Source organism: Ranitomeya imitator, chromosome 6, assembly GCF_032444005.1.
Source record: "Ranitomeya imitator isolate aRanImi1 chromosome 6, aRanImi1.pri, whole genome shotgun sequence".
Lineage (NCBI taxonomy): Eukaryota > Metazoa > Chordata > Amphibia > Anura > Dendrobatidae > Ranitomeya > Ranitomeya imitator.
This window is the reverse complement of record NC_091287.1, coordinates 529,204,534-529,229,834: the sequence shown is the minus strand read 5'-3', so window position 1 is coordinate 529,229,834 and position 25,301 is coordinate 529,204,534. Positions and strand designations below refer to the sequence as shown.

The 25,301-nt window shown below is 45.1% G+C and overlaps 1 protein-coding gene across 1 annotated transcript in view; it reads left to right on the top strand.

Moving 5' to 3' along the window:
* Positions 1-25,301, top strand: part of TBC1D31 (TBC1 domain family member 31) — a 53,940-nt gene that overhangs the window by 14,113 nt on the left and 14,526 nt on the right. The window contains exons 10-16 of the mRNA XM_069731863.1: positions 526-605; positions 1,509-1,655; positions 4,119-4,252; positions 4,940-5,073; positions 9,127-9,306; positions 24,261-24,493; positions 24,948-25,100. Coding sequence (XP_069587964.1) covers positions 526-605; positions 1,509-1,655; positions 4,119-4,252; positions 4,940-5,073; positions 9,127-9,306; positions 24,261-24,493; positions 24,948-25,100 — 1,061 coding nt within the window. The remainder of the gene's footprint in view (positions 1-525; positions 606-1,508; positions 1,656-4,118; positions 4,253-4,939; positions 5,074-9,126; positions 9,307-24,260; positions 24,494-24,947; positions 25,101-25,301) is intronic.

Sequence of the window (25,301 nt, the reverse complement as noted above, 5' to 3'; positions counted from 1 at the left end):
CTAGCCCAAAATACATGCATTTAAAGAGAAAAATCAATAGTTCACATGGGAAAAAAAAGAAACTCTGCAATATATCTTATTAGAGAACTGATATAGGAGATGACAGTTAGTGCTCATAAAGTTCTATGGAGAACTAGAACTTGCAGTAAAATGTCTGTCACCTCTATCTCCCCACATAGAATTTTTGGCGCACCAATTGTTTTCTTGTATCACAGTAATGAGAAAATATGTCGTCTTTGAACACAGATTTTGTAGATTTTACCAGTGAATTGAGAATGAATGATCAGTCCAGGAGAAGAAAGAAGCAGATTTCTTTGATAAAATATTTTACAGAGTTGCTTATTTTCACGTGTACTATTGATTTATCAAATAAAAATTAAAACAATTATTAATTTAAATACCCAAATTGATATGTGGTTGCAATAAAAGGATATTACCATTTATAAAGTTTTGGGGCTTATATAAAACCACATGCAACCAATCTGCCTGTTACTAACCCTCTAAATATCTTGCTTTCTCCTTCAGAATGAGACATCGTGTGTGCTGAGCAAGCAGCGGCTTCGAGCTATCCTGAAGGGGTTTGGAGAATATCCTGCAAAGTACAGGTATAAAAAACATAATCTTGGCCATATGACCATTCTTACATTTATTATGTCTTTTTCTGGATGCCCTTTGTCCCATCGTATTTCCATTCTCTGTGCTGATCACGCCTGTGTTCTGTACAAGAGTCGCTGCCAGATTCCTCTGGCAGCAGCTTATCTCAGCAAGAGCAAATGGATCGGCCGTCCAATATGTGAAGTGTCGGTTCGTTATCTCGCTCGCCATCTTCATTAAACTGCCGGAAGAACGCGTCAATATTGGCCTAATGTGTAAGGGAGCCTTTAGAGCAGTGTTCCCCAACTCCGGTCCTCAAGAGCCACCAACAGGTCATGTTTTCAGGATTTCCTTAGTATTGCCCAGGTGATCATTGCATTACCTGGAAAGGCAAGAATTCCATAACCTGGGCAATACTAAGGAAATCCTGAATACATGACCTTTTGGTGGCTCTTGAGGACCGGAGTTGGGAGCACTGTTTTAGAGGATCACCGTGTTCCCATTTATTCTTGTGATTTGTTGAAATCTTAAAACTGAGTTTAGAATGACTGTCGGCAGAGAATGACTGTTCAAACCAAGCACCTGCACCCAGTGCACCCTTGGTGTGGCCAAACATTGTTTTACCCCTTCCCATCTGTTTGTTTTCCATCTCTGTTCTTTTCTTGCTCAATAAAGCTAGAGCTGTCAATCACAGAGGGGAGATGGCGTGAAAGCAAGCAGGTGGGAAGGTGCGCTGCAGTTTTTGGCCACGTCAAGTTGCCGACATTCTGTGCGTACCGAGTCCCTGTAAGTGTGAATCTTTGCTTTGAACCATTTCTCATTTGTTAAACTTTTTGGAGCATTTATGGTGTAGATGAGAAAACCTGGCTCAGTATATAATGTGTGTCACTGCTGCGCACTTCATGTTGCCACAGGATGTTCATCTGGCGTTCCCTGCTCCATCTGCCGGAGAACCACGCCGCGTTCAGCAGCCTCACCGACAAGGGCACACATACCCAGTACCTCCTGCTTCACCGGGAATACCCCCTTAAGAGTATGAAGCTCCTGAGAGTCTTACAGAGGTAGGAACAAGTTGCTGTCAGAACTTAATCCATTTTGGATACAAATTCTACCTTTAATGGGCGATCCGGGAGAAGATTGTGTTCACATGATGTCTCCATTTATGATACGGAGGACTCCAACAGGCAACGTATCGACCTAATTAAGGCTACTTTCACACATCAGGTTTTTGCTGTCAGGCTAAATCCGGCTAAATTAAAAAAAAAACAAAAACGTACCCTGCAAATGTTGCCGCCGGATCCGTTTGTTTTCTTATAGACTTGTATTAGTGCTGGATTGCACCGGATGACATTGCGTTTCATCCAGTTTTTGCCGGATCCGGCAAATCAGCCATTTCCGGTTTCTGGAAAAAACATCCATAGCAACGTTTTTTGTCTCCGGCGAGAAAGCCGGAAGCGCCGGATCTGGCGCTTCCGGCTGTATGCTAGAATGGAAGCCTATGGGAGCAGGAAGGTGCCAGATCCGGAAAATGACGGATTCCGGCACCGGATTTTATTTTTTTTAAACTGAGCATGCTCCAACTTTTTTTGTTTATCCAATAATCTAGATATGCTAGCCGGATCCGTCGAAAAAATGGATCCGTTGCATCAGTTTTCACAATCTGCGCCGGATCCGATTTTTCCCAACATTCGCCGGATTGTGCCTGATGCGAAAAACCTGATGTGTGAAAGTAGCCTAAGGTAGATTGTGGTCCATCAGGTGCCATCGAGGTGTCTGCTGCACTGGTAAAATAAGCTGGGATATGTGGCATTAGATACAACACTTAGGTATTTCATGTGCAGTTATTTCTTTTTCATTCCCATGGACTTGATTAGGCGATCTGCAGAAACCATCCACTATAACTCATTCATTGAGTCCCTGGATCAGGCATACGGGTCCTTGAAAATTAAAATAGGTGTGTGACTAGCGTCATGACTTGTATATAATAGTATATCAAGGGGATCAGACTTCAACAGCGCCCGTGCAGACATTGCTTTATGTGACCAGAAAAAATTACAACTTTGGCCATTAGAGAATCTGTCTCCAGGTTTTCCCAATATAAACCAAGGCCACCACCTTTATCTGCTGGATTCCCACAGACCATCGACCTGTATCTAAGCTCCAAACTCCACTCGTATATCCCAAGAAATACCTCTTACACTTCAGGCGTGTTTCACGGTCTGGTCTGATGTCTCGGCGCCTCATCAATCTGGATCTACGCCGCTGCCGTCCTCCTGGCTTTATTGATGTGGATAACGTCATCCACAGATCGCGGCAAATCTTGCGCCTGCGCAGGTAAGGTGCAGGCACTCTGTGTAACCAAGGGAAGAGCAAAGTCCTGTAATGTGCCGCGACGACTTCATTTCCGCACTGTTAGCCAGAAGTATAAAAGGTATTTGCAGGGGCAGTGGGGGCTTAGCTACAGGTCAGTGGACTGCTGTAATAGATAGGGGATGGCTGTAGAGCAGGCAGATGGCCGGATGGGCAAACTGCAGCCAGCGGGCCACAACTCTGACCTAACAGGTACTCGTGCTTTTTTCTTTAATGTGCACAGACACTATATGCCAGTGTACTTAAAGGGGTATTCCCATTTCCAAGATCCTATCCCAATATGTAGAATAATTTTAGCAAATGCCTCCAGTTTGGTTTCAATAAGTTTTTATTTAGAAATCTAGTAAACCAAGTTCAAGTTATAAACTCCCATACAAGGGGGTGTAAATTAACAAATTAACATAAATTTAAAAAAAACAAAAAACTTCAAATAGTATAAGGGAAGACAGGACATAGACAGGGGTAGGGAAAGGCACAAAGGATTTAATTAAACGACATCCAATAATCTATAATGGTAACATCGATAATCAGTCCAGGTGGCAAAAAAAATGCCTCCAGTTTAGTAATGTATAGTTCTCCTGATAACATATGTTGCTTACCTCATGTGCAGACAATCACAGTAGCTTTGGTATCCATGGATACGACCACTCACATAGTGAGTTAGTTAGTTCCTAGTGGTCATAGCCGTGGATACCTAAGTTACTGCAATGCCCTGCACATAAGGTAAACGACCACTAATCTGAGAACGATACTACATTTCTAATTGGAGGTATTTGCTAATACTATTTACTCTGTCGCCTCATTGGGGGACACAGGACCCCTACTATATAACCGGATAGGATCTTTGGAGATGGAAATACTCGTATTAAGTATGTCAGGATATTGTAGGAACACAATGCTATGTTTGATGAAAAATTTTAAAATGAGAAGTTTAGTTCTGGAAAGTTGAGATAAAAAAAAGTGGTCTGAAGGCCAAAGTTTCCTTTTGTTATTTTTTTCCAATGGCTTCATTTTGCATGAAAACTAAAAACCCTTTAAACCTCTTATTCCGCTTCCCAGACTGAAAATATTTGTTATAAGACGGGCACATTTGGATTTGCATCATTGTTCTGACCGTCTTCCACGTAGTAATTGTGTTCTTACTTACTCACTAGGACACTCTCTACATTGGCCCACTGGTCCGCAATATTTGGAGAAACAAAGTACCTTCCTCTCTTGACATTTCCATTTGTCAAACTTTTTCAGAACAACCAGCTCATCTGCTTCGAAGTAGTGGCCACAGTGATAAGTAAGATTTTTTTTTTTATATATATATATACTGGGAATGTCACTTTTTAAATGCTCAACTCCTTTGACGATCACTACTTTTTCATCCTACAAATTAGACTTTTGAAATAATCTTTATTAAAAAATCTCCTACTGTTTTTCTACCAGATTGACTGACTGTGTCACTCCTTCACATAGCTGGTTACCCCGATGCCTTTAATGTAGAACCAACAGCACCTTTACTCCTGCTGTGTCCGTTTCTGTGTTCTCGCCCTTCCTCCTGTGTTTTAGAGATACCTGCAGGGAAGGAACGGTTATGTAACCAAGGCAGATCAGAGTCTGGAGAGAATATGGAAAGCATTTATGTTATGTTAGGCTAGATAGATCACGTGCTGTTGGGTGTACTGCACACATGATAAGTTGCAGGAGATGGTAGAAAGAAATCGCACACTCCTTCACAACAGTGACTGGGAGAAATCGGTCCAGGAATGAAGCTGTGCTTAATATGACAGCTAGGGAAGACATCCCAGAATATTCCATTACCTCGGAATTCTCTAGAATGTTTCAATATAGGTTTTCCACATCAGATGACATCTGTAACACCCAGATACTAATTTTATATGATCCTCCTGAAAATTATATGTAACTGTGGGTAATAATTTAATTGCGATTTTTTTTTTTTTTATTTATTTATTTTTTTTCTTGCTAGCTAATTGGTGTCAGCATTGGTTTGAGTATTTCCCAAATCCTCCAATTAACATTCTTGGTATGGTTGAGAATGTGTTGGCACATCACGACAAGGAGCTTCTACAGCACTTTGTGAAGTATGACGTCACATCGCAGGTAACCAATACAACCTACCACATGTTCTTCAGATATATTGTATGTATGCATGGCAAATTATGTGCTTCTAACATATTTTATAACTATGAGAATACTGCCTCTAATGTACACGAATAGAACTACTATAATACTGCTCCTATATACATGAATATAACTACTGTAATACTTCTCCTGTGTACAAGAATATAACTACTATAATACTGCTCCTATGTACAAGAATATAACTACTATAATACTGCTCCATATGTACAAGAATATAAATACTATAATAATGCCTCCTATGTACAAGAATATAACTACTATAATACTGCTCCTATGTACAAGAATATAACTACTATAATACTGCTCCATATGTACAAGAATATAAATACTATAATAATGCCTCCTATGTACAAGAATATAACTACTATAATAATGCCTCCTATGTACAAGAATATAACTACTATAATACTGCTCCTATGTACAAGAATATAACTACTATAATACTGCCCCTATGTACAAGAATATAACTACTATAATACTGCTCCTATGTACAAGAATATAACTACTATAATGCTGCTCCTATGTACATGAATATAACTACTGTAATACTTCTCCTGTGTACAAGAATATAACTACTATAATACTGCTCCTATGTACAAGAATATAACTACTATAATACTGCTCCTATGTACAAGAATATAACTACTATAATACTGCCCCATATGTACAAGAATATAAATACTATAATAATGCCTCCTATGTACAAGAATATAACTACTATAATACTGCTCCTATGTACAAGAATATAACTACTATAATACTGCCCCTATGTACAAGAATATAACTACTATAATACTGCCCCCTATGTACAAGAATATAACTACTATAATACTGCCCCTATGTACAAGAATATAACTACTATAATACTGCCTCTATGTACAAGAATATAACTACTATAATACTGCCCCTATGTACAAGAATATAACTACTATAATACTGCTCCTATGTACAAGAATATACCGTATATACTCGAGTATAAGCCGACCCGAGTATAAGCCGACCCCCCTAATTTTGCCACAAAAAACTGGGAAAACTTATTGACTCGAGTATAAGCCTAGGGTGGAAATGCAGCATTTACCGGTGAATTTCAAAAATAAAAATAGATCATTATTTCCCCATAGCTGTGCCATATAGTGCTCTACACCGTTCATTATTTCCCCATAGCTGTGCCCCATATAGTGCTCTGCACCTTTCATTGTGCCCCATAGCTGTGCCATATACGGTGCTCTGCACCGTTCATTGTGCCCCATTGCTGTGCCATATACGGTGCTCTGCACCGTTCATTGTGCCCCATATCTGTGCCCATATACGGTGCTCTGCTCCGTTCATTGTGCCCCATTGCTGTGCCATATACAGTGCTCTGCACCGTTCATTGTGCCCCATTGCTGTGCCATATACGGTGCTCTGCACCGTTCACTGTGCCCCATAGCTGTGCCCATATACGGTGCTCTGCTCCGTTCATTGTGCCCCATTGCTGTGCCATATACGGTGCTCTGCACCGTTCATTGTGCCCCATATCTGTGCCCATATACGGTGCTCTGCTCCGTTCATTGTGCCCCATTGCTGTGCCATATACGGTGCTCTGCTCCGTTCATTGTGCCCCATTGCTGTGCCATATACAGTGCTCTGCACCGTTCATTGTGCCCCATTGCTGTGCCATATACGGTGCTCTGCACCGTTCACTGTGCCCCATAGCTGTGCCCATATACGGTGCTCTGCTCCGTTCATTGTGCCCCATTGCTGTGCCATATACAGTGCTCTGCACCGTTCATTGTGCCCCATTGCTGTGCCATATACGGTGCTCTGCACCATTCACTGTGCCCCATAGCTGTGCCCATATACGGTGCTCTGCTCCGTTCATTGTGCCCCATTGCTGTGCCATATACGGTGCTCTGCACCGTTCATTGTGCCCCATATCTGTGCCCATATACGGTGCTCTGCTCCGTTCATTGTGCCCCATTGCTGTGCCATATACGGTGCTCTGCACCGTTCATTGTGCCCCATATCTGTGCCCATATACGGTGCTCTGCACCGTTCATTGTGCCCCATTGCTGTGCCATATACGGTGCTCTGCTCCGTTCATTGTGCCCCATTGCTGTGCCATATACGGTGCTCTGCACCGTTCATTGTGCCCCATAGAAATCTCTGCCGCCGCTGCTGCAATAAAAAAAAAAAAACCACATACTCACCTCCCTTGATTGCAGCTCCCGGCGTCTCGTTCCGGCGCCTCCATCTTCCCGGCGTCTCTGCTCTGACTGATCAGGCAGAGGGCGCCTCGCACACTGTATGCGTCATCGCGCCCTCTGCCTGAACAGTCAGAGCGCAGACGCCGGGAAGATGGAGGCGCCGGCCGGGAAGATGGAGCGGCGCCCGGCGGCTGGAACGAGGACAGGTGAATATGCTATACTTACCTAGTCCTGGCGATCCTCGCGCTGTCCCTCTGCCTGGTCTTCGGTGCCGCAGCTCTTCCTGTCAGCGGTCACCGGCACCGCTGATTAGAGGAATGAATAGGCGGCTCCGCCCCTATGGGAGGTGGAGCCGCTTATTCATATCTCTAATGAGCGGTCCCACGTGACCGCTGAAGAGGGGAAGAAGCTGCAGCACAGAAGCCCGTGGGACGGCAGGGACAGCGCGAGGATCGCTGGGACTAGGTAAGTATGCCTCAGCGCCCTCACCCCCTCACCCGCCGACCCTGCCACCCACATTGACTCGAGTATAAGCCGAGAGGGGCACTTTCAGCCCAAAAATTTGGGCTGAAAATCTCGGCTTATACTCGAGTATATACGGTAACTACTATATTACTGCCCCATGTACAAGAATATAACTACTATAATACTGCCCTTATGTACAAGAATATATCTACTATAATACTGCCCCTATGTACAAGAATATAACTACTATAATACTGCTCCTATGTACAAGAATATAACTACTATAATACTGCCCCTATGTACAAGAATATAACTACTATAATACTGCCCCTATGTACAAGAATATAACTACTATAATACTGCCCCTATGTACAAGAATATAACTACTATAATACTGCTCCTATGTACAAGAATATAACTACTATAATACTGCCCCTATGTACAAGAATATAACTACTATAATACTGCCCCTATGTACAAGAATATAACTACTATAATACTGCTCCTGTGTACAAGAATATAACTATTATAATTATTATTATAATTGTGCCTCTATGTACAAGAATATAACTACTATAATACTGCCCCTATGTACAAGAATATAACTACTATATTACTGCCCCGATGTACAGGAATATAACTACTATAATACTGCCCCTATGTACAAGAATATAACTACTATAATACTGCCCCTATGTACAAGAATATAACTACTATAATACTGCTCCTATGTACAAGAATATAACTACTATAATACTGCCCCTATGTACAAGAATATAACTACTATAATACTGTCCCTATATACAAGAATATAACTACTATAATACTGCCCCTATGTACAAGAATATAACTACTATAATACTGCCCCTATGTACAAGAATATAACTACTATAATACTGCTCCTATGTACAAGAATATAACTACTATATTACTGCCCCGATGTACAGGAATATAACTACTATAATACTGCCCCTATGTACAAGAATATAACTACTATAATACTGCCCCTATGTACAAGAATATAACTACTATAATACTGCTCCTATGTACAAGAATATAACTACTATAATACTGCCCCTATGTACAAGAATATAACTACTATAATACTGCCCCTATGTACAAGAATATAACTACTATAATACTGCCCCTATGTACAAGAATATAACTACTATAATACTGCTCCTATGTACAAGAAGATAACTATTATAATTATTATTATAATTGTGCCTCTATGTACAAGAATATAACTACTATAATACTGCCCCTATGTACAAGAATATAACTACTATAATACTGCTCCCATGTACTACTACTATAATACTGCCACGCAGTGGTTTACGGTGTGCGCTCTCATGTGCAGGTTTACGCATGGCCTCTGTTGGAAACTCTATTTTCTGAGGTTTTGACAAGAGAAGAATGGCTGAAGCTGTTTGATAATGTGTTCTCCAATCATCCTTCTTTCCTGCTGATGGCGGTTGTGTCCTATATCTTGTGCTCTCGTTCCCCATTACTGCACTGCAGCCAGAAGGAAGACTTTGAGGTAATACAATGACTTCCCTACAGTCGAGGTCATAACTGTTGTATTGAAGTGCAATAATAAGGGAAGCATGAGAACAGCCACAGTCACACACGCAGAAAAGTGAATCTGTGTATATATATACACACACACACACACACACACACACATATATATTCTGGGCGTAAAGTAAGCCCATTGTCTAATGTTTAGATTTTATACTGAGCTTCATATGAGACCTTGATTTTTCACTGTAATGCTGCAATACTGTGGTTTTGTAGCATATAGTATAAGCGATTGGTTGATCACAGGTTCAAGTCCCTTTTAATAGGACTAAAAAATAAAGTAAAAAAATTATCTAAAATCTAGAATCGGCCTTCTTTCTGTATTGCTTCATTTGGGGACACAGACTATGGGTGTATGCTGCTGCCACTAGGAGACTGACTGTATGCAAAATACTAGCTCCTCCCCAGCAGTTTACACCCGATCAACTGACACCAAGATGATCAGTTTTAACCTGGTGTCAGTAGGAGGTAGACACGGCTCTCTGCTCTCAGATCCATTTCTACTTTAGGGATTTGTGTGTTATTAATTTTCTTCCTATTCTCCTTCCCCTCATTGGGGGACACAGGACCATGGGTGTAATGCTGCTGCCACTAGGAGGCTAACGTAAAGAAAAACACAAAAAGATTAGCTCCTTTTTTCAGGGTCCGCTTGTATCTAATAATAATAATAATTTTATTTATATAGCGCCAATATTTTCCGCAGCGCTTTACCAATTATAGAGGGGACTTGTACAGACAATAGACATTACAGCATAACAGAAATATAGTTCAATACAGATACCAAGAGGAATGAGGGCCCTGCTCGCAAGCTTACAAACTATGAGGAAAAGGGGAGACACGAGAGATGGATGGTAACAATTGCTTTAGTTTGTCGGACCAGCTATAGTGAAAGGCTCGAGTGTTCATGTAAAGCTGCATGAACCAGTTCACTGCCTAAGTATGTAGCAGTACAGACACAGAGGGCTATTAACTGCATAAAGTGTATGAGAACATGATGCGAGGAACCTGATTATGGTTTAAGTTTTTTTTTTTTTTTTTTTGAATGGGCCACACAGGGATCGTTAGGTTAATGCGTTGAGGCAGTAGGCCAATCTCAACAAATGAATTTTTAGGGCACACTTAAAACTGTGGGGATTAATCGTATTAACCTGAGTAGTGCATTCCAAAGAATCGGCGCAGCACGTGTAAAGTCTTGGAGACGGGAGTGGGAGGTTCTGATTATTGAGGATGCTAACCTCAGGTCATTAGCGGAGCAGAGGGCACGGGTCGGGTGGTAGACTGAGACCAGAGAGGAGATGTAGGGTGGTGCTGAGCCATGGAGTGCTTTGTGGATGAAGGTAGTAGTTTTGTACTGGATTCTGGAGTGGATGGGTAGCCAGTGTAATGACTGGCACAAGGTAGAGGCATCGGTGTAACGGTTGGTGAGGAATATAATCCTGGCAGCAGCATTCAGAACAGATTGGAGCGGGGAGAGTTTGGTAAGCGGGAGGCCGATTAGTAGAGAGTTACAATAGTCCAGACGAGAATGAATAAGTGAAACAGAAAGAGTTTTTGCAGAGTCGAAAGTAAGAAAAGGGCGAATTCTAGAAATGTTTTTGAGATGCAGGTAAGAGCAGCGAGCCAGTGATCGGATGTGGGGGGTGAATGAAAGCTCAGAATCAAGGATGACCCCAAGGCAGCGGGCATGTTGCTTTGGAGTAATGGTGGAACCGCACACGGAGATGGCAATGTCAGGCAAAGGTAGGTTAGTAGAGGGAGAGAACACGAGGAGTTCAGTTTTTGACAGGTTCAGTTTCAGATAGAGGGAGGACATGATGTTAGAGACAGTGGTAAGACAATCACTGGTGTTTACTAAAAAGGTCGGCGTGATATCAGGAGAAGAAGTGTATAATTGGGTGTCGTCAGCATAGAGATGGTACTGGAAACCAAATCTACTGATTGTTTGTCCAATAGGGGCGGTATACAAAGAGAAGAGGAGGGGGCCTAGGACTGATCCTTGAGGAACCCCAACAGTAAGGGGAAGGTGAGAGGAGGAGGAACCAGCAAAACATACAGTGAAGGATCGGTCAGAGAGATAGGAGAACCAAGAGAGAACGGTGTCCTTGAGGCCGATGGAGCGGAGCATAGTGAGGAGGAGCTGATGATCCACAGTGTCGAATGCTGCGGAGAGAACCAAGAGAATTAGCATGGAGTAGTGACCATTAGATTTAGCTGTTAGTAGATCATTAGAGACTTTAGTGAGGGCAGTTTCAGTAGAGTGTAAAGAGCGGAAACCAGATTGAAGAGGGTCGAGAAGAGAGTTATCTGAGAGATAGCGGGTAAGACAGGAGTGGACCAGGCGTTCGAGGAGTCTAGAGATGAAGGGAAGATTAGAGACAGGTCTATAATTAGCGGCACAGTTTTGATTGAGGGATGGTTTTTTAAGTAATGGATGTATGATGGCATGCTTAAATGAGGAGGGAAAAATACTGGAAGAGAGAGAAAGGTTGAATATTTGTTAGGTGACAGGTGACAGGCGAAAGGGAAAGGGACTGGAGGAGATGTGACGGAATGGGGTCACTGGTGCAAGTAGTTGGGCGAGAAGATGCAAGGAGCCTGATTACCGTATAAGCCGACCCCCCCCCCAATTTTGCCACAAAAAACTGGGGAAATGACTCGAATATAAGCTTAGGGTGCGAAATGCAGCAGCTACCGGTAAATGTCAAAAGTAAAAATAAATACCAATAAAAGTAAAATGAATTGAGACATCAGTAGGTTAAATGTTTTTGAATATCCATATTGAATCAGGAGCCCCATATAATGCTCCATGTGGTTTATGATGGCCCCATAAGATGTGCCATATTAAAATATGCCCCATATAATCCTGCATGTAGGTTAATAAAGGCCCCATAAGATGCTCCATAGACACATTTGCCCCATATGTTGCTGCACAAATGCTGATTATGGCCCCATAAGATGCTCTATAAAGATATTTGCCCCATGTAGTGCTGCACAAACCTTGATTATAGCCCTATAAGATGCTCCATACAGACACTTGCCCCATATACCGTAGTGCTCCACAAACGTTAATTACGGCCCCATACAGACACTTGCCTCATATAGTGCTGCACAAACGTTATGGCCCCATATAGTGCTGCACAAACGTTATGGCCCCATAGATGCCCCATACAGACACTTGCCCCATATAGTGCTGCACAAACGATATGGCCCCATATAGTGCTGCACAAACGTTATGGCCCATATAGTGCTGCACAACCATTATGGCCCCATGAAGTGCTGCACAAACATTATGGCCCCATATAGTGCTGCACAAACGTTATGGCCCCTTAGATGCTCCATACAGACACTTGCTCCATTTGCTGCGATAAAAAAACCACATACTCGCCTCTCCGTCGCTCAGGCCCCCGGCACTTTCAATAGTCACCTGCACCTCGTTCCGGCGCCACTCCATGCTCAGCACTGACGTTCAGCAGAGAGCGCGCACTAACCACGTCACCACGCCCTCTGACCTGAGCGTCACTGCTGAAGACAGAGCGGCGCCCGGAACGAGGAAAGGTGACTATCGCGCAGCGCTACGCTCCCCTCCCCGTATACTCACCTGGTCCTGGTGCTGTGCAGTCCCTGCTTCCCCAACGCCGCAGCTTCATCCTGTACTGAGCGGTCACCGTTACCGCTCATTACAGGATGGGAGGTGGAGCCGCATATTCATAACTGTAATGAGCGGTACCATGTGACCGCTCAGTACAGGAAGAAGCTGCTGCTGCCGGCGCCGGGGAAGCCAGGGACCACGCCTGGACTAGGTGAGTATTTTTAGACAGCCCTCGCTCCCCCTCCCCTGCCGACCCCTGGGTATGACTCGAGTATAAGCCGAGAGGGGGACTTTCAGCCCAAAAAAGTGGTCTGAAAATCTCGGCTTATACTCGAGTACATACAGTACTTCTTCTTCTGTAACTGGTTCAAAGTCAGAGAGTATGAACTAGATGCAGTGGGGGAGGGAGGACAGTGCATGGTATGAAGGAATTGGGAGATAATTTCCTGTCGAATGTGGTCAATTTTTTCTAAGAAGTAATTGGCCAGATCGTCAGCGTGGAGATCCGTGGTTGGGGCCTGCACTCTTGGGTTGAGTAGAGACAGGAAAGTGTCAGAGATGTTTAGGGTTATTGGACAGCGAGGTGATGAAGGTGTTGAAATAGGTTTGTTTGGAGAGGCGAAGGGCAGAGTTGTATCTTTTTAGCATGGGCTTATAATGGATGAAATCTTCGGGTAGATTAGATTTTCTCCACAGACGTTCTGCGCACCTGGAGCACCGCTGCAGGAAACGTGTTTGCAGCGTGTGCCACGGTTGTCGCCGTCTGTGCCGAGTTGTTCTATGTATAGGAGGTGCAGCTTCATCCAGGGCACTTTGCTGGGTTTCATTGTAATGCTTCAGAGCAGAATCGGGACATGAGATGGAGGAGATTGGGGCCAATGAGGACTGCAAGTTCTTCATAAGTTTCTGGGTGTTAATGGCCTGTATGTTTCTATAAGTTTGGAAAGTGGGGGTGACCTGAGCGGGATGGCAGTTCTTGATAGAGAATGAAAGAAGGTTGTGGTCAGAGAGCCGGGGAGGGGAGTTTGTGAAATCATCCACTGAGCAAAGCCGGGAGAAGGCCAAGTCGAGGGAGTTTCCATCTTCATGCGATGGAGAGTTAGTATGCTGCGAGAGGCCGAAAGAGGAGAATAGAGATAAAAGGTGAGAAGCAGATGGGGAGAGGGAAGAGGCAATGGGGATGTTGAAATCACCCATGATGAGGGTGGGGGTGTCACAGGAGAGAAAGTGTGGAAGCCAGGTGGCAAAGTGATCCAGAGACTGATGAGAGGGGCCGGGAGGACGATGCACCACCGCCACTCGCATGGAGAAGGGGCTGTAGAGTCTGAGGGCATGGACCTCAAAGGAAGGAAAGACAAGGGGATGGGAGAACTACAATACCCAGATAGATTAGCGAAATTAGGATTATTTAGTCTAGAAAAAAGACGACTGAGGGGCAATCTAATAACCATGTATAAGTATATAAGGGGACAATACAAATATCTCGCTGAGGATCTGTTTATACCAAGGAAGGTGACGGGCACAAGGGGGCATTCTTTGCGTCTGGAGGATAGAAGGTTTTTCCACCAACATAGAAGAGGATTCTTTACTGTTAGGGCGGTGAGAATCTGGAATTGCTTGCCTGAGGAAGTAGTGATGGCGAACTCAGTCGAGGGGTTCAAGAGAGGCCTGGATGTCTTCCTGGAGCAGAACAATATTGTACCATACAATTATTAGGTTCTGTAGAACAGTGATTTTCAACCTTTTTTGAGCCGCGGCACACTTTTTATACTTAAAAAATCCCGAGGCACACCACCAACCAAAATGGCACAAAATGGTGCGTCCAGGTGTGAGATGAAAGTCTGCAGTCATTCTATGTGACTGCAGGCTTCTGAATTCTCACAGCGCAAGCACTGCACACTTTCAGGATTCTCCCTTGCCGGTGGCCAGAGTGGACGGTCATGACAGCACAAGTATGTGATTTGGATACTTCTGGCCACATTCTAACTAGACGTGTCCGGCCTCAGTCAATTCATTTTCATTGAATGAGGCCACACATGTCTAGTCAGCACGTGACCGCATGTATGTAAATCACCAACATCAGAGAATTATGATAGCAGTGTGCACTGTGAGAATTCAGAAGTCTGCAGTCACATAGTATGACTGCAGACTCATCACAACCTTGGACATCCAATTTAATGTTCCTAACAAATAAAAATGAGAATTAGTATCACAAAAAAAACACATTTACATCCAGGTACCTGATAGATGACGTTGTTTGTGGAGTCGCCTCTTTCTTTTCATCTTCACCTTGTCCAGATGCCATGATGACTCTTCTCATCCACCGGCAGAGCTCGTTTCTGCAGACTTCCATCTTCTCCTGTCTTCTGCAGCACATCCCGACACAACACCCTTAAAGATAGCAGTGTTATTATAATGCTCCGGAATAACAATATCTGCCCTAGGCTGAGCCCCTGAGTAAATAATTGCCCCTCACTTTATTCCCAGCACATAATATGACCCTCACTGTCCCTCTTATGGTACATGCCATCCACACTACCCTCTCTCTCTTTTCTATACTTCACACTGCCTTCTCATACGGTGTCCCTCATAGAGAGCCCAGTCTCTCTACTGTGCCCCTTCATTACACTCCTCCTACTTGGCATACTGTCTCCTCCTGGCTGTTACCCTCACACTACTCAGTATCTATTATGTATCCACTCACACTTTCATCCCCCCATACTGTCTGCACACATTTCTAATAGCCTCCTCCTGTACATCCCCCCCCTAACATACCCCTGTGCTCTCTCCATATTTCCTCCTCACACATTCCCCCCTCACACATTCCCCCGACTCCCCATACTGTCCTCACACATCCCATCACCGTTGCTCCCAGTACTGTCAGCACACATTTTTCCCCTCGCTACTGTGTCCACCCCCATCTCCCCACTCACCCCCACAGAATATATCCACTGCCCTTCCGATAGAATAAATCCATCCCCTTCCACAGAATAAATGCACCCTGCCCCACACATGCTAAATAAATTCCAGCCCCCCCCCCCCCCCACGTACACACTGAATAAATCCCCCCCACACACTGAATAAATCCCCCCCACACACTGAATAAATCCCCCCACACACTGAATAAATCCCCCCCACACACTGAATAAATCCCCCCACACACTGAATAAATCCCCCCCACACACTGAATAAATCCCCCCCACACTGAATAAATCCCCCCCACACACTGAATAAATCCCCCCACACACTTAATAAATCCCCCCACACACTTAATAAATTCCCCCACACACTTAATAAATTCCCCCACACACTTAATAAATCCCCCCACACACTTAATAAATCCCCCCACATACTCCCCATAAACCCACCCCATGCTGAATCTTCGGTGTCTTCAGCTCCACAGCACAGGAGCACCTACCACCAAGTGTCTTCTGTCCCCTGCGCGCCGGATATTGACGTCAGTAGCGTGATCACATGACTTGATCACGCTGCTGGCATCGCTCTGACCCAGCGGTCAGAGCCTCAATTGTACTCGCAGCTGGTAGATGTCTGCGAGTACAATTGATCTCCGGGAGCCGGCGCGCTGCAGCTTCTCTGTGCCGGGTGTCAGCTTGACAGTCGGCACAGAGAACAGCTGACTCCCGTTCCCCGCGGCACACTGGTTGAAAAACACTGCTGTAGAAGGACGTAGATCTGGGGATTTATTATGATGGAATATAGGCTGAACTGGATGGACAAATGTCTTTTTTCGGCCTTAATAACTATGTTACTATGGGTACTTTCACACTAGCGTTTTTTGTAAATCCGTCACAATGCGTCGTTTTGCAGAAAAAACGCATCCTGCAAAAGTGCTTGCAGGATGCGTTTTTTCCCCATGGACTTCTATTGGCGACGCATTTGCGACGGATTTGCACACTTCGCATCCGTCTTGCGACGGATGCGTCGTGCTTTGGCGGACCGTCAGGAAAAAAAAACCCTACATGTAACGTTTTTTTCTCCCGACGGACCGCTTTTTCCGACCGCGCATGCGCGGCCGGAACTCCGCCCCCACCTCCCCGCACCTTACAATGGGGCAGCGGATGCGCCGGAAAAATGCATCCGCTGCACCCATTGTGCAAAGCGTTAAACGCTAGCGTCGGAATCTCTCCCCGACGCATTGCGACGGGGAGATTCCGACGCTAGTGTGAAAGAAGCCTTAGTTACTTGGGGGATAACTTGGAAGGTACATTTGGTTGAAAGGAGCAGAGCAACGCCTCCACCTGCTCTGTTGTCCGATCTTTGGGTATGAGAAAAGTGTAGTCCACCATATGAAAGAGCAGCAGCAGCCGTGGTGTCTGTCTGCTGGATCCAGGTTTCAGTAAGAGCCAGGAGATTAAGAGAATTAGAAAGGATTCGGAAGAAGTCATGGATGAAGGAGAGTTTATTACACAGAGCGAGAATTCCAAAGGGCACAATTGAAACAGACAGAAGGCATGCAGGTAACCGACTGTAGCATCTCACTCTAATTTCCTACCTAGAGACTGAGAGAAAAGTATGGTCATGTACACATCGTACCTAGTGATGAGCGAGTGTACTCGTTGATCGGGTTTTCCTGAGCACGCTCGGGTGATCTCCGAGTATGTTAGTGCTTGGAGATTTAGTTTTCCTTGCAGCAGCTGAATGATTTGCGGCTACTAGCTTGCTTGATTATATGTGGGGATTCCCTGGCATCCAGGCAACCCCCACATGTACTCAGGCTGGCTAACAGCCATAAATTATCCAGCTGCATCTAAATCTCTGAGCATTCATAAATACTTGGAGACCACCCGAGCAACGAGTATACTCGCTCATCACTAATCGTACCCTCTCGTAGTTACGTGGCAGGGCCGTATTCTTCCCTCCCCCCCAACACATCTAGAGTGTCTCAGGGAGGCCAGGAGCACGGTCCTTTTTGCCACCTAACACCTGACCAGTTGTCAACCATAGCGAGATGGTGCCTAGGATGAAGACTGACCATTTCCAGTGCCCCTTCAGACTTGTGGGCCCCTGAAGAATGTTTTCCATACTGTAAAGAAGGAGTCTGGACTGCGTCAGGACATGTACCTCTCCTTCCCCATGTCATCGCGCAAAAGAAAGGGGAAAAATTAAAAAGGGAAATAGGGGGGTTCCTGGCCTAATCTACTCACTGACTCCAGGTCTCTATCCCCTCCATAACGCAGGGCACGCTCCCTTGGCTGGACTCACCTCCTTTCTGTGGCGCTGGCATCCTCCCTCGGCCTTCTCGATCCCCTGGCTCCCTCTTCCGGCCTAACGCTGAAATCGCTTCCCCGGTGCCTACTTTTCAAATCTCTATCTCTCTCTCTGCAGCCAATCCTCACAGAGGTGCTTGTCTGGGTGCAATTCCTCACGTGCTTATCTCCCAGACTCTGCATCTTCTCTCCTGCTTGGCGCCATTTACCTCAAGTTGCCGACTGCTTCACACCTGCAGCCACTTCAGGATTGCCTCAATTCCCGTCACAGTACTCCTCAGGACTGGTAGGCACTGTTCTTTGGACTCACAGGCTCAGCACTCCTCAGTAGCTCTCCCCTGGTGCATGCTATGTCTTTCCCTGAGGAGGCTCTCTCCCGCCTATCCCCTGAACCCCTCCACCTTATTATTGTTCACTTTGCCAGTTCCTCCTGTAAGAAAAAATTGCCCTCTGGTCAGCAAGTGGCCCTCTGCCCTGACTGCAGCCACCCCATGATGCAAACCTTCCAGGAGCCCCCCCACTACCCGGGAAAAGAGTGCACACCTCCCCCAAAGTGGGCTTCACGCTATCATTCTGTCACCCACCTAACCAAGCTTTCCCAGAGTCTGGTTTCATTCATTGAGTGTCTGCCCAGTACAGCAGCAAACCCTGGTACTCCGAACATTCCCGGGGACAAATCTGAATCCACCCCATATTCTCTCCATCATGGCACATAGCACGTGAGATCCAGGAAGCAGTCTCATTCACCCACCTCTGCCCCTCACCCTCCACATCCTCCAGGATCTCCTGTGTCTCACGCTCATCCTCCCCCAGACCCCATGCAGCTCCAGATTCCAAACTTTAATCTGAGTCAAACTCTGACCTTATTCCGAACAAGCATTCCATTTGTGGGACATGATGGACAGCCTGATTGTTGCCATAAATCAGACCCTCAACGTCAAGGATCGGGCCAACAGTCTTAAGAAGCTGAAAGTTCCACATGGGTTTTCTCAAACCATAAGGGGTTTGATTACATTTTTTTCCCAGGAGTGGGAGCACCTGGTAAAATGCTTTGAGAAGGAGACAAATGAATATTTTGTACCACTTCTGAGTTGCTCAAACCCTGGGCTGAATCTCCCGTTGTGGATCCTCCAGTTTCCGGACTGTCCTCAAATACGATCTTTCCTCCTTCAGACATTGCCTCTCTCAAGGACCCTTCAGACAGACACATCAAATCTTTAGCAAAGTCTGCCTTCGAGGTGGCGAGAGCTTTGTTCTGACCCGCCTCCACCTGGGTCTGTATGTCAGTCTCTGCCTGGGCTAAGCTCCTTCGTCAATGCATCCTTTCCTGCGCCCCTTCCGAAGAACTGGCAGATCTTGTCAATCAGATTGCCCGTGCAGGTAAATACCTTCTCACTGCGTCTCTTAACGCTGCAGAGTGCTCGGTGCTAGTGTCCAGCAACATTGTGGCCATTCAGTCATGTGGTTCAAGGCATGGAATGCAGACACGGACTCCAAAAAAAATGATTCTTCAGTCTCCCCTTCCAGTGTCTACGGCTGTTATGAACCAGATTGGACCAAATTCTCTTAGTTGTCACCGGAGGGAAGTATACCTCACTTCCCCAACAGAGACCAAAACGTCCACCAGCCAGGAAACGCACCCTGCAGTTTTGCTACTTTCTCCAATTTTTCTCCTCTGGGACTTCTAACCACCAAGACAGCTCCCTGGCACAGCGGGATGAGAAGAGGCCCTCCTTTCAGCCAGATTCCTCCTGGTGGCTACTCAGCCATCAAAGCAAGACCTCCTGATCCAGGTCAAACAGATTTTCATCCTGATGAGAGGTCGTCCCCATCTGGGTCCCTTCTCAGGGTGGGTGGCCATCTTCTATACAGGGACGTGGGGCTTTCTAATGTTGACGATGCCTGGGTCAGAGAGGTCGTCTACACCAGTTACAAAATAGAGTTCTCATATCTCCCCCATTATCACTTCTTTGAGTTCCCACCCCCAAACGATCCTTCTCTGGCATCCTTTTTCTTTTTAAAGGCAATCTCCTCTATCCTTAAGTCTGGTTTCATTATTTCCTTTGAGGAACGCTTCTCAGATTTCTACTCAAACCGTTTTGTGGTTCCAAAGAAGGATGGTTCTGTCCTTCCTATATTAGATCTCAAACTCCTAAACAAGCAAATGCGCTTCTGCCTCATCAGGATGGAATCCCTCCGCTCGGTAGTTGCCTCCATTGAGTTTGCGGAATTCCTCTGTTCAGTGGACATCTAAGATGCCTACCTTCATATTCCAACATGTGCATCTCACCAAAAGTTCCTTCGTTTCGCAGTTCATAGTAACATAGTTAGTAAGGCCGAAAAAAGACATTTGTCCATCCAGTTCAGCCTATATTCCATCATAATAAATCCCCAGATCTACGTCCTTCTACAGAACCTAATAATTATATGATACAATATTGTTCTGCTCCAGGAAGACATCCAGGCCTCTCTTGAACCCCTCGACTGAGTTCGCCATCACCACCTCCTCAGGCAAGCAATTCCAGATTCTCACTGCCCTAACAGTAAAGAATCCTCTTCTATGTTGGTGGAAAAACCTTCTCTCCTCCAGACGCAAAGAATGCCCCCTTGTGCCCGTCACCTTCCTTGGTATAAACAGATCCTCAGCGAGATATTTGTATTGTCCCCTTATATACTTATACATGGTTATTAGATCGCCCCTCAGTCGTCTTTTTTCTAGACTAAATAATCCTAATTTCGCTAATCTATCTGGGTATTGTAGTTCTCCCATCCCCTTTATTAATTTTGTTGTCCTCCTTTGTACTCTCTCTAGTTCGATTATATCCTTCCTGAGCACCGGTGCCCAAAACTGGACACAGTACTCCATGTGCGGTCTAACTAGGGATTTGTACAGAGGCAGTATAATGCTCTCATCATGTGTATCCAGACCTCTTTTAATGCACCCCATGATCCTGTTTGCCTTGGCAGCTGCTGCCTGGCACTGGCTGCTCCAGGTAAGTTTATCATTAACTAGGATCCCCAAGTCCTTCTCCCTGTCAGATTTACCCAGTGGTTTCCCATTCAGTGTGTAATGGTGATATTGATTCCTTCTTCCCATGTGTATAACCTTACATTTATCATTGTTAAACCTCATCTGCCACCTTTCAGCCCAAGTTTCCAACTTATCCAAATCCATCTGTAGCAGAATACTATCTTCTCTTGTATTAACTGCTTTACATAGTTTTGTATCATCTGCAAATATCGATATTTTACTGTGTAAACCTTCTACCAGATCATTAATGAATATGTTGAAGAGAACAGGTCCCAATACTGACCCCTGCGGTACCCCACTGGTCACAGCAACCCAGTTAGAGACTATACCAGTTCAGGCTTCTCATTTTCAATTTACAGCGCTCACCTTCGGTATAGCATCTGCTGCCAGAGTCTTCACGAATGTCATGGCCGCTGTCATATCTCTTCTATGCCCCAAAGGAATTCTAGTCATCCCCTTCCTTGGCGATCTGCTGATCAAAGCTCCACTCTATCTGGACTGTTGTGAGAGTCTGTGATTCTCGCCATTCTCGCCTGGGCTGCATCATCGACATGGCAAAGTCGTCTCTGATTCCAGCGTCTTGCTTTCCTATGCATGGTCTTCGATACTGTACACGGCAGAGTTCTTCTTCCCAAAGAAAGCGGTATTCATTCTCTCAGACGCCCATTACCCTGTCCGCTTGAGACCTGCATGAGTATTGTGCTTTAATGGCAGCTACAAACTTACACACACACACACACACACGACAGTTGCTGATCTGGTGGCACCAATCTCCCCTCTTTTGCTGCGGTATACTTTCTCCCGCTACACTGGCAGATCATGACGATGGACTCCAGCCTGCTTTGTTTTGGGAGCTGTCTTTCAACACTTCCTGATTAAGGGTCATCGGAAACCTTGGGATTCCTTACTCCCCATCAATATTTTGGAGCTCGGAGCCGTCTAACTAACCTTAAGGCACGTTCAGGTCCTCCTATCAGGCTGACTTGTGGACAACCAGCCCAACAATGCCACAGCTGTATCATACACCAATCACCAGGGCAGAACCTGAAGCACATCTGTCATTTCAGAAGTCTCTAGAATCCTGGCCTGGGTCAAAAAGAGGGTGCCTGCGATCTCAGCAGTTCACATTCCCGGAGTGAACAACTGGGCCGCTGACTTCCTAAGTCGTCAGTGCCTTTCCTCATGCAAGTGATCTTTGAACCCATTGGTGTTCAAGCAGATCTGTCAATGGTGGGGCACACCTGACATCGACCTAATGACATCCATGATAAAGAACAAGGTTCTTCAGTTCGTGTTCAAGTCGTGCGATCGCTTCGCGATAAGACCCGATGCCCTTGTTCTCCCGTGGCTGCAGTTTCACCTTCCAAAACTCTTTCCACCTCTGCCGTTGATGCCAAAGCTCATCAAGAAAATCAAGGTGGAAGGAGTGCCAGTCATCCATGTGGCTGCCAACTGGCCCAGAAGAGCGTGGTACTCAGAAGTGGTCAATCTCATTGCAGACGTCCCATGGAACTTCTAGATCACCCACCTACCTTCATTCTTTTAAAGTTTTTTTTTTTTTTTTTTTTTCTTGTGCGAGGCCAAACCAAGTGGCCCCCATGTATTTCTCGGTCCCCTCACTTCTGGTTTTCTCTCCAGTCAGGTTTGTATTGAAGTCCGTACTATCACTCAACTCTCTTACGGGCCAAGTCTCTGCCCTTTGAGTCCTATTTCAGAGGAATCTAGCTTTCCATCCTCAAGTCAGGACTTTTCTTTGTGAAGTTGTTCATTCCATTCCTATCGTCCTCCCGTGGACCCCTGCGATCCCAACCTGCTTCTAAATGCTCTTCAGGGGTGCCTCTTTGAGCCTCTTTGAGATGTCTTTTGTCCTAGCTCTCCTGGAAAGTTTCCTTTCTAGGGGCATCCATCAGGCACGTCTTGGAGCTGGCAGCCCTTTCCTGCCGTTCTCCCTTTCCTGTTTTTCACCTAGATAGGTGGTGGTGCTTTGTCCTGTTGCTTTTTTTTTTCTCTCTTCCTAAAGTGGTTTTCCCCTTCCACCTTAACGAGGACACCATTCTCCCATCCTGTCTTTCTCCAATTTATCCTCATGAGAAGTCTTTCTCCACAAGTTGGATTTTGGCAGATTTCAATGTCTCTATCTTTCCAGAACATGATCCTTCAGACGCACTGACTCTTTGTGATTACCAAGGGTCACCGCAGAGGTCTTTCGGCCTCCAAGGCCACAAACTCCTGCTGGAATCGTTCTGCCATCCTGGAAAGTTAATCGGGTGCAAAATAAGCTGCCCCTGCCCAGGGTCAAGGCTCACTCTACACGTGCAGTGGGGGCTTCCTGTGTTGTTCGTCATCAGGCCTCTGCGTTGCAGCTCAGCAAGGCTGCTATATGGTCCTATGCACACATCTTCTCGAAGGTCTACAGAGTGCATACATACGCCTTGGCTGATGTGATCCTAGGTAGGAAGGCTCTGCAATGACAGTCGCCTAGACCTGTTTTGAGTGTTCATCCGTTCTTTTTCCACCCTTGGAACTACTTTAGTATGTCCCATGGTCTTGTGTGTCCCCCAATGAAGCATTAGAGAAAAGAGGATTTTGGATACCTACCACAAAATTCCTTTCTCTGAGCCTACTTTGGGGAACACCCCTCCCGTTGTATATATGTTGAGGTTTAAGTTTTTCTTGCTTCTCCTACTGCTTTCTCGCTAACTGATTAGCTTTGTGTCAATTGGTAGAAGTACACTGATGTGGAGAAGTCGATTCTTTGCCTAATGTTAGCCTCCTAGTGGCAACAGCATATACCCATGGTCTCCTGTTTCCTCCAATGAAGGCTCCGAGAAAGGGATTTTATGGTAAGTACACAAAATCCTCTTTTTTCCCCATAAAAAAATAAAGCTATACCGTATATGCCGTAATTGCTATTTTTCAGTCACCACTACTCCAACTTACAACATTTTGGTTGTTTTTTTTTTTTGTTTGATTCTTTTTTTTTTTTTTATGTATTCAAAATTAGCATCAACAAAGTTGTCGGCTCAGCACAAAAAAATAATAACCTATATATTTTACTATTCTAGTATTTTTTCCATCACCGGAATAACCTGGATATCAATGCGATGATTAATGAGGCTTATCATGTTATGGATGCTACTCCGGCTGAAATTCACCCACATCAGCTACTAAGCGAATTTGTGCCTCTTACTAAAGGACAGTATCCTATATTCAACAAGTACCCCAAATTTATCGTGGATTATCAGAGTCAAGAAAGGGAGAGGATCCGACAGGAGGAGCTGGAGTACCTACGAGAGAGGTAAGAGAGCAGGGACAATCGCTGATCTTGTGCTCGGATTGGAGACTGATGCATGGTTTAACGAGAAATGGAAGCGGCACACAGACCGGTGTTGCTACCACATATCCCTCTTGGTGCAGGCTAGTATAATATTAGTATTTACTGCCTTTATTGAGCATGTATTATTTCCATATATCATAATGTGGATTGCTGGGGGGTCGCACGCAATCTCGATTCTGAGCTCTGAAGTGTCCAGTTAGAATTGGGGGTGGCCACACATGCCCTCCATTCATTGTCTTTGTGACTGTGGAACTTCATGGACACCTTCTGATCAGCAAGTTATTTTCCTGGTCATAACTTGCTTAGTTGGGTACAAGAAGATAAATGCTCTTCTTTTTAAGACTTGTCAATACTACATTGACGTTGTTTCTTGCTTGTTCTCTGGAGCTTTCACACTTTATGTTCATACATGTAGACAGATATCCCATGAAATGGAGGTCGAAGCTTTAAAGCGAAGAGCAGATGATGAGGCCTGGTACCAACAGCAGGAGCTTCTCCGAGGAGCAGAACAACAGAGACGACAGCTACTGATCGAGGAGGAACAAAGGCTCCTGCAGCAGAGGCAAAGGTAAAAGAGCCGAGATCTAGATATCGCAGAGATCTGCAGGGGCAGCCATGTCTGAGATCAGGCCTGCAGTGATGTACCCCTCTTCCATATTCTCTACTAGAGAGCGATCAAGCGAATGTTAGAAATGGGGTCAAATAGGTATTGCCTAAACACATGCTGTATTCGCAACTGCATGGGGTCCCATTTATTGTTTATGCCTAA